The 10,253-nt window shown below is 38.6% G+C and overlaps 1 protein-coding gene across 5 annotated transcripts in view; it reads left to right on the top strand.

Moving 5' to 3' along the window:
• The window catches only part of ARHGAP15 (Rho GTPase activating protein 15), a 333,818-nt gene that overhangs the window by 302,757 nt on the left and 20,808 nt on the right, over positions 1-10,253 (top strand). For all 5 annotated transcript variants that reach the window (XM_051622745.1, XM_051622748.1, XM_051622746.1 and 2 more), the window contains one exon: positions 7,014-7,119. In XM_051622745.1, the coding sequence (XP_051478705.1) occupies positions 7,014-7,119 (106 nt within the window). The remainder of the gene's footprint in view (positions 1-7,013; positions 7,120-10,253) is intronic.

Here is a 10,253-nt window from a genome sequence, read left to right as displayed (position 1 = left end):
ACTTTGCAGTTGTTCTGGGATGGTTTCTATTCACCATCCTAATTTTCACCTAAGGTGAAATCTGATAAATGCTTTGCCACCTCTTCCCCATGCTTCCTTCCATCCTGCTGCTCATCTCTGTCCCACATCCCCGTCCATCCCCACGTCCTCAACTGAAGTGGCAGTATGGGTGAGGACCAGAGTGATGCCAATGGAAGCCCATCCATGGCATGGGCTGTGGGGGCAAGAGGAGGCTGTGAAGGAGAGAGAAGCATGGATTTCAGGAGCTGGCAGTGATGCCTTGTCATGATTCCACCTCTCCCCACAACAAAAATAAGTCGTAATGGGCCATTGCTGTGGTAGGGCAGAGCAATACTGCTAAATCACCTCTTTGGCCAAAAAAGAGTGTGTGTGGGAAATCTATATAAAATAAACAGGATTCCCAATTTCAAAACCATACATAATCACATCCCAATAGGTTGAAGAAATGAAATTAAATTAGAAATAATGACCTTACAGACACTGCTTCTGTATCTGAAGATGATTTTTGAAAGTGTGAGCAACTATTTGTGTTTCTCTGGCAAGGAGTGCAGGTCAAGCATCACAGCACAGTCTCTCTGCTGGCTTTAACTGCTGTTGGGGAGGTGCGTTACGGCCTCGAGTTGTGCATTTGCAGAGAAAATATCACACCGTCCAGATGCTCAAGTCTGCTCTTTCTGTGCAGAAAACCCCACGCAAGGCTGTAACAGTGTGTGAAATACCAGGAAAGAGCTCGGCTTTTTTTTTTTTTTTTTTTTTTTTTTCAAAGCTTGGTAGAAGTTAGCACTGAAGCAGAATCACTGCAGTCAGGATCAGACTATCCATTAGCTATCAAAGTCCTAAGTCTAATTAACCCCCAAAATCGACTGACAAAGATCGTTCCTCCTTTTTTCTGCTGCCTAACTGGTTGTATGTACGCTGGGCATGCAGTACCTAAGTCAGATGCTGCTTTGTTATAATTAGGGCAGCAAATTTTGTTTTCTGTTTTGGTACTTGCTGTTACATATTGCATGTAATGTATGGCACTGTTAAGGGAAAAAAATTGGAGTCAAAGTGCCTGGAAAGTTAGGTCTGCTCTGTAGCACTGTGAGATTGTTGACATCTGCCGAGGTTGGAGAGCTCAGTAAGCAGGAAATGGGGTGTCACTCTGAGTGGTAGTTTACCATTATCCTGGCATCCTAATGAAGTGTCTGCAGTGCACAGAGCTTCTGGATGGCATCTTAACGCACGGCTAAGCAAAAGCACTTCTCTCCTTGTCACTGTCATCCATCTGCCTGCACCCTACTGTAGCCAATGGGATGGAACCATGCTACAATGTGCTATAAGCCATTTAGAGTTGCACATTGCATAATCAGTCCCATCAAATATGTAAAAAATGACTATTATTGGTTATTTCCCTCAAACTCCGGCACCTGGAGTTTTGATACATTAAAGTTTAACTTTTGTAAGTGCTGGTTTTTGTCATTAATTCCACATATATTTTTGTTAAATGGGACTGAGTTGTGAACTCATTGTCTTAGGTCTTGCTAATGGATCACAAAAGTTGTATGAATATTCATTGCAAACTCCACTTTATATCACATAGGAGGAATTCATCACTTGCCCATATAGAGATGCTTCACGCAATTCTCATTTTCTTTTGCAACATCTATTTCTGAGGCATGAATAAAAAGTAAAATCAATTTAGATCACAAATTGGTTGTTTTCCTTATAGCAAACATTAGTTAGTTTGAACGCTTCTTATAGATTTAAAAAAAAACAAACAACATACAACAAGCAAATATTTTACAATGTATCTGCACAAGACGATTGGCAAGAGTGTACTGCAAGTGATTAAAATTGGGACTTTTATGTTGCGTCCAGTAACATTAAAATATCCCGATGTTAAAGGAGATAGAAAGAATTTATCTATATATTTATACATAAAATTCTGTGTATTTTAGCCAGCATGACTTCCAGAATATGAAAACTTACCAAATGAAAGCAGAGTTTTGAGCAGTTCACATCTCTGAAAAAAAAGAAAAAGAAAATCAAGCCAACAGAGCACTCTCTTTTAAGCAAGTTTTCATTCCCTGATAACACCAAAGCTATCAAGGACTGGGGTTAAGCATTGTGTGACAGGGCAAGCTTCGAAAATGGGCAAGAGCAAAATGAATTGGCTAAGGCGGGTGTTTATTTATACAAACAAGAGGGCAGAACATAATTTAGTTGCATCAGGAATTTTTCACAGACATTAAAACTATAGCAAACAGAACAGCGGGGATGCTTGCACAGCAGCACAGTGGGGAAGCTCACAGAGCGTCTGCCCACACTACGGCTGGCTGTAGCCAGCGCCATAAGTCTCACAATTTCATTAGCACTCAAAAAAATCCACCTAACCCACTCAGTTCCGATTGAAAAACAACACCAACAACAATAAAACCCCACAAAAAAAGCCACCACGAAATAAACAAACCAAAAAAAGGCAAAAAAAAAAAAAAAAGCCCCAGACAAGACCTGTCTTTCTCTCGGCAGCTGAATCAGTCGCGAATTGTTGGAAAAACTCTTGGCAGACAGATTTGTCTGTAGCAACAGTGTGTGACGTTTTAACCACAGCAGAAATCTCATCCAAATAAAAACCAAAACAAGGTGGCAAGAGCCATGTAAGAAAATCAGATAAATCCCTGCCTAAAAAACAACAACAAAACATAGATTAGGTGGCAGATCAATAGTTTGATGTTTTATGCAGAAACATAAATCACTGATTATTTTTTTTCAGCAGTTCAGCCGTGAGGCTCGAGAGCATAAAAAAGAAGCCATGGCTCGTGATAAAATTAGGCATTAATGTGAGCCATAAATGCCATTTAACATTAAACATGCACAAGGCGCTGCAATGCCTGGCAGAGGGAAATGGGTGCTAGAGTTAAACTATACAAAGTAAGTCGGACATGAATAATGCAGCAGGTCTGAGGAGGGTCACGGGTCAGACTCCAGTACCTTACAAAATAATGAATGTGTGTCAGGTTAGAGACATACATCCCTTCCTAGCAAACATGAGTTATTGGAGATAAACCTTGGACTTCCTGTTCTGCAACAAAGTAGCTTGTTGTAAACATCTATGTCCATTTAAAATTAATGATTAAAAGAAGGATTCGGTGGGATTTGCTTAAGTATTCTTTATGGACATGAGTGCTAAAGGTTACTTTCTTCGTTCATTTTTACCCAGCCACTGTTAATGTTACAGACACATCATGTTTTCTTCTGTGCTCAAATGTTTATCCAAAGCTCATTTACAAAAGAGCTTATATAATATTAAGTGGGCTTTTTTTTTCTTTTTCTTTTTTTCCCAATGCATTCTTCATTTAAATATAAACAAGAGAGCATCTTCACAGTTTTGCTCTGTTATAGGGACTCAGCACTATTTTTTAAAGACAGTAACCCAAATTCTAAATATAAGTTCCATGAAAATATTACATGGAAAACCATCTGCAATTCACTACGGAGTATCTTGATCTGCTGAAATTATCACCTACATCTTCCATATTTTGCCCCCAAAATGCAAAATGGATTAACTGTTCTCTCATTGCTTATTTGATATATGTGATTATGGTGACTCTTTTCCTTCAGAAATCTTCGCAGGGAAAGGAGTGTCTAACTTTCTAAAATGGGAATCTTTTCCCCACATTTTCAGTAATTTTCCCAGTAAAAAGTGTATAATGAAAAATAATATTAATTTAATTTTAAATTGATTTGCTTCATTTCCTAGACTTAGCTGGAGAATTTAACAGCTGTTCAGAGTGTTTTCCTTCCTTTGCACCCTGTACTGCCAGGCTTCATAATACAGTGCAAGGAAAGGGATATCTCCTCCAGAGCTATTTATACAAACCCACATGTAAAGATTTCCTCCCTCCATATGACCATGGTAAAGAGAAAACCTAAAAAAAAAATGTAAAAAATTCCTATCTAAGAATAGAAACGGGAAACTTTATAGGAAAGTGGAACTCAAGGCTTCACAGAAAGAAAGCAAATGCATAGGTATTGCACATGAAACATAAGATCTTGCATCTGATCTGCTAAATATTCCATCAACAAGGTCAAGAGTAAAGACAAGCCCAGCCACAAAAACCGAAGCAAGAGTGAGCTTTAATACCAAAAAAAATGAACAGTTTATCCTCTTCAGCTTCTTAAGTGGAAAAACAAATTCTCTTATACTGGAGAAAAATCAAGCTTGTATATAGCATTAAAAAAACCCACCAGTATCACCCAGTTTAATGAAAGTGTACCAAATATTTTCATGGAACTATAAAAGGGAGCGAGACTAAGTGTTATGGCAAAAAGCCTGGGCTCAGCAGCTTTGTGTGGGAAATGGTGAAATGTGACTGTGATTTATAATGAGAAAAGGTATCTACAACATACAATTTTCTACCTAGCTGCAAATAATAATTCATAGTGATGTCCCTTCCAGATAAAATACCTTTGCAATGTAGGACTCATGTGGTAAAATGATCATGATAAATGTCAGACCAGTGCAGGTAACGGCTTTACAAACCATTAAGATTAGCTGGCTCTTTTTTTTTTATGATAACAGTAACCACGCTGTGACTCTATGTGGTAATAATATCTCAGTACTGATAAATGCCAGAGCCAGGCAGAGGTGTTTATCATTCCCAGTTCAGAAATGCTGACTAAAGTTACCACATGTTGTCTGTTTTTGTCTTCTTTTACAATAGACTAACAATTACAAGCTGACTGATTCACAGAATAATTTTATGCAAAATTTCTGTGGGTTTAGTGCTTTAGTGCCTGCCTAGAGATGTCTTCTCCTGTACCTCAGTACTGATGACTTTGGTACAGTAAGCCCTAAGCCAAAGCTTTCTGCCCTTGCCTTTCTCTCAATAAACAATTTTGTAAATGAATACTGCTTTTTTTAGTTTATTATTTTTACAAATGAACCTTCTGAGGAAGCACAGCTTCTGCACAGTAGCTGTTTCTGTACAGAAGGTGGCTACCAAGCTGGTATCTGTGTTAATCAACACAGAGCAGAGACATTTCCTTCAAGAGAGCATGCTAAAGTTTTACTGTACAACATTTCCTTGCAAATATGCTGCAACGGACATACAGTGAGTCTTTCCCTCCATTGAGTCATCCCCTACCTCAGGGTTTCAGTTCAACTCAAGTCCATTGAATTCTCAGGAGAGAACAGAATTAAAAACATAAACTAGTTGAGAAGCTTTACTTGAGAAGATGCAGTGCAGTCAGGGCAGCCCCAGCCTAAATATACCTTATCTGCTGAGATCATGGCATCTACACACACCAGGCAGCACAAATGAAAAGCCCACAGAATTTGTACCCCCTTCAAACAATAAATTCACTTCTGCAAATGCCATATCATTTCCAATTGTAGCTTTAGTCATGTTTCCACTGGACAGATAATCCACAGGATAAAAATAAGTAGTGCTCATGGCTTGTGGCAGAGAAGAGCCATGAATGACTGGGTTGCAATTCTGGGGCTGTTTGTGCTGTTCAAGAGTTAAGGATCTGAACAGGTTAAACCAGAATAAAAATAGTAAAATACACAGAAAGTGTATTATTTGTGGGCAACATAATTATCACTTTTGTCAACTGCATTATTCCTTAAGAATAAATCCATAAGGAGTCTGGGGATTTTTACTGTAAAATACCATCTATGCATTGACTACTTTGAGCCCTTATCTTTCTTATCTCGCTAAATGTTTGAATTATAAACAATATAACTACATCTTTGTCTGTGTGTGTGAAGTCTCAACAGGAATTAGGAACACATGCTGGGGAAGAAATATTATTCCAGTGATTATAATTTTTAAATTAAGTTTAATTGCAGGAAATTTTTTGCTTCAAACTTTTTATTTTTTTGGTGAAATCTTTTGAATCAAGGCAGTAATCACCATGTCTGCTTATGCAGCACCTACTGCAACTGGGATTCAATCCTGATTGAGATCTCTGGGTGCCAGGGTAATATGAATATTAAAAAGGAACATATACGAAGAATGATAGGTGATAATTAAATCATAGCTGATAAGATCAGAAAAGTATTCTCAGGTTATCTAGGGCATGTAACATGCAAGATGTTTTCCCTACGTCAGACCTACTGGCACCTTATCTAATCTTAATCTGTTCCTAAATGAAAGCACAGTTGTACATGACTTTGCTTTAGCTGCAACATCTTATACAAATCAATGAAAATATCAGTCAAACCTTTCCCACAAAACTATGAATCATGCTAAAACTGGAAGGTATATCTTAACAAAAACTGGAAGGTATATCTTAACAAAAAGGAAAGCAATGTCCTTACCCTCTCAAAAGACAGACTAAAACCCTTAGTACTGCATTCTTTAATGCTAATTGTGAGTTTGAAATGCAATTTTTTTATTTATTTTTTTTTTCCTGCAGAAAATACAGTTGTGGGATGCTACTGGTATTAGAAAAAAGCTACACTGAAATAGTTTCTCAGAATAATTGATCACCAGAAAGCATGACTAAAAATAAGAGCCAATCATTTTCTATTTCCAAACATGGTAGGGTGTAATGTTAAGGATAGAGACTCATGAATATAGCTGAACAAATAATGATGAGAAAAAAATTGACAACAAGGACTACCTGGAAAGTGGATCCATCACAGAAGCGCCAGCATTGGATAAACTTGATTCCAAATTCCACTTAAGATGTGGGTCCCTTACTATGTGGAGGTACTTCAGCTTAGGATGATAGTCTAGTAGTCTAATAAAATAAATTAAAAGCATAAGAATATAATTCTGTGAACCAGAAAATGCTTCCTTATTATTAAGAGAGAATGTTTTAATCCTTGCTAATTACTTTTGCTCTCTGTTAAGGTAACAGAAGGTATGATGTAGTCTATTTTTAACCATATATTAATGATGGCTTTTCTTGTGAAGATATCAGATACAGTGCTGGGCAAAATAACGTCCTAATAAGGCACTCAAGTGTTGTGTTTTTTTCTCAATTTTTTCCCATTTTAGAAATCCAGGACAATGCCACTCGCATCAAATCCATAAGGAGACTGGTAAAAAAGCTCCCTAGACCGAACCACGACACAATGAAAATCCTCTTTGAACATCTAAAGAAGTAAGTAGAACTGTGGTACGAACAGATCGATAATTTTAAAAGGAATTGGTGTGTGGTGTCCAAATCCTATCAGAAATGTCATCCAATATACCAAAGCTAATTACTTTCTTTGGAAAAAGTAAGCATGATTTATGGTATCTATGTATATTGTATCCCTGCTCAAGAAATCAGTATGTCTAAGCAAAAGCATGAATTGTTCCTCTACTAGAAAATAGAACAGTTGGTTCCTTCAGTGTAGGCAGACACGAGTATTACTGTGCTACAGGTGCTAAGGAATAAGGCAAATGCAACAGATTCTAGCATTGCATTTGTCCAGTTTGGTTTGACTTTCTCCAGTAGCTCTTTCAATCACCATACTTTCACCTGATGTTCAGAACTCCTCAATGCTCAAACGCCTTTATCGAGGAAGGTAATGATAGAAATATTCTCATCCAAAAAACCCACTATGAGCTCTTGTACCTCATGAGAAAGCTTGCGACAACAGAGAACACCTAAGAAACACTGAGGAGATATTTGCTAGTCCATCTTTGCTCTCCTAATGTTGCTGAGATACCACAGAGGCAGCAAAATGATACTTTGAGGCTCTACTTTTTCACTCCTTTGTGGTTTCCAGACTCACTGAGCTCTGTTTGCAAGAGACATCAGCCCACAAAGTCACCCCAGGTTCTCATGGTCACCTTGGGTTTTCTTCTTGTGTTTCTTACCGTTAACAGTAAAAATGTACATACACCACATGCTCACTCTGAAACCAACCTGCAGCTGTTTGACTTGCAGAATGACTGGGTAGAAGTGGCAGACCTCAAGTCAGTCACTTGAAGGGCAGGATCCTGTTCCTCTTGTTGTGGCTGTCCTGCTGTTGAGACTAACTGGTGCCATTCTGCACAGTCACTTCTCAACCAAACTACCCTTAAAAGTGAAGAGACTCAGTAAGATGTAGGGCCTCATGGAAGCCCTGGGCACAGAGGAGTGTTTCATCCCGGGAATGATATAATGACCCCAGTGGGTAAGTAATAAAGACTCCAAATAAAAGACTACTCTGAGCTTACAATGAATGATGTCTTTATACTGCCCATTTGTGCCGCATTCTCCTGGCATATACATGTAAGAGATGTAGATCCTTTATCTTGCTTTGCAGCTTTCAGCTAAAACTGCAAAATTAAGCCTGTACAGTTGTGGGAATGTCCCCATTTCATTATGCAAGGAAGGACTTTAAGCAGTCCATAAAATGCCTGAGTTTGGCCTTGCAGAAAAACAGTTTTCCATGTATTCATCTGATGCACCATGTGTGCACACTGTCTCCTTCAGCGGGTTATCTAGAGAAGGATGAGAATTTATTACTGTCAATGGAAGAATAATAAGGGAAATTATTTCCTGGGAAGAACCCGAGTGCAAGTAGTGGGTACAAGCTGTCAGCACAGATATGCCACATACAAAATTTACTGCGCCATTTGCAGCATTGATCCTAACCTAAAGAAAGTTTTGTTAGCATGTCTTAGGGGAGAGATATCAGGTATACACAATAAGTCTTTGATCTCACTTGATTGAGACTCCAGAGACATGGGTTCAGTTCTTGGCTTTGACCGGGTGTTCTGGATGACCTTGGGTAAATCACTTAATCTTTCTGTGCCTTGGTTCCTTGTTTACAAAATGATGATAATACTTCCTTTGTCTGCCTTGGCTTTTTAGAGCATAATCTGTTTGGGACAGCAATTGTTTCCTGCTGTGTATGTGTAGGATAACTGGCAAAACTGGACTTTGACTGGTGCTTTTCAGAGAAAAGAAAATAAAAGGAAAAAAAAAACAAAGTAAAATATGGATAATAAAATACCAACACTTTGTAATGCATCTGTACATCATTCTGGGCTTGACTACAACTCCGTAGACCTAGTGCTATCTAAATAAGCCCATGCTCTTACCTACCTGTCACTGCAGAAAGCTTGGTGAAGCTACCACTGATATGACAGAGTAGCACAGAGGGATGGAAGGCAGGAAAATGGGATATTTGAGCCTTTTGGGGGTCTGAGCGTTATGGGAGGAATCATCTGAGTCTCTCTGAAGAAGGCCAGCCCTCTTTGCCACACATAAACATCCTGAGGGAAGAGCAGAGCTATTTCACATGCTTTGCTCTATTGATACGGAAGCAGCAGTAGAATAGATGTTGAAAACAACAGAAAAACAGGTAAAAATCAGTAATTTCTCTTAACTTGTCAAAGCAGATGACAGTGACCAGTCAGAATGGCCTCATGGCTCCATAAATGAGAAGAAAGTGTATGTACATACACTGGACATAATGAGATGATGTTTATATTATGCAAATATTGGCAATATATGTTGCTTTAAATTAACTTAGGAAACCATAGTTTGCAATGGTTACAAAAACCATAGAATTATGTTGTTTTTAGGGATGCTCTTCAGAATAGGGGTGCCAGCATGCACAATGTGACAACCCCACCACTGATCTGCACCTTGCTCCTCACCACAGGGTTTGCTCAGTGTAAATCACAGAAGGATCAAAAGTTTCTGATTAGTTAAAAAAAATAAGTAAGCTGGTTTGGTATGAGGCGTATTACTGCAGTTTCTGTATTTGCTGGTGGAAATGGCTGTTCCTGCCCAACATTGACCTGAGCTTCAAGGGGTTCCTGATCAGGAGAAGCTGAAGGACCACAGTGGTGCTGGTTCCGTGGTATTCCCATCTTTCTCCTACCCCTTTCTTTCCTCTCTATCAGACAAGTGGGAGAGTCTGCAAGAAAGGTCTGGCAGCAGGGATTAACACCAGTGCCATATATCTTTCTTAAACCAAGCCCTCTTGAAGTTGCAAGAAGTCACACGTAACGCATGAAGCCCACAGGAGGGAGATTAAAAGCAAAGCTTGAGGTTGCAGTACCTATTCTTTGAAGTTTTTGTATTTGATGGGGGAAGAAAACCCAACAATGTTGCCTATTCATCTTTTCGTGAAATTTATTCTACTACTTATAAGCAGAAGAGAAAAAAGATGGGACTGAACAGACATTTCACATAGCTCTTGTCAGTCTAATGCCCTAAGAAATTGTTTTATTAAGACTCATACTGAAAATAATCGAGCACAACAACATTAGGCTTTTCGTACTTCTTCCTGAAGATGAGGAAATCAAACA

Source organism: Apus apus, chromosome 6 (genome assembly GCF_020740795.1).
Source record: "Apus apus isolate bApuApu2 chromosome 6, bApuApu2.pri.cur, whole genome shotgun sequence".
Taxonomy (NCBI): Eukaryota; Metazoa; Chordata; class Aves; order Apodiformes; family Apodidae; genus Apus; species Apus apus.
The sequence above is the reverse complement of the archived record's forward strand: the minus strand, read 5'-3'. Positions and strand labels throughout refer to the sequence as shown.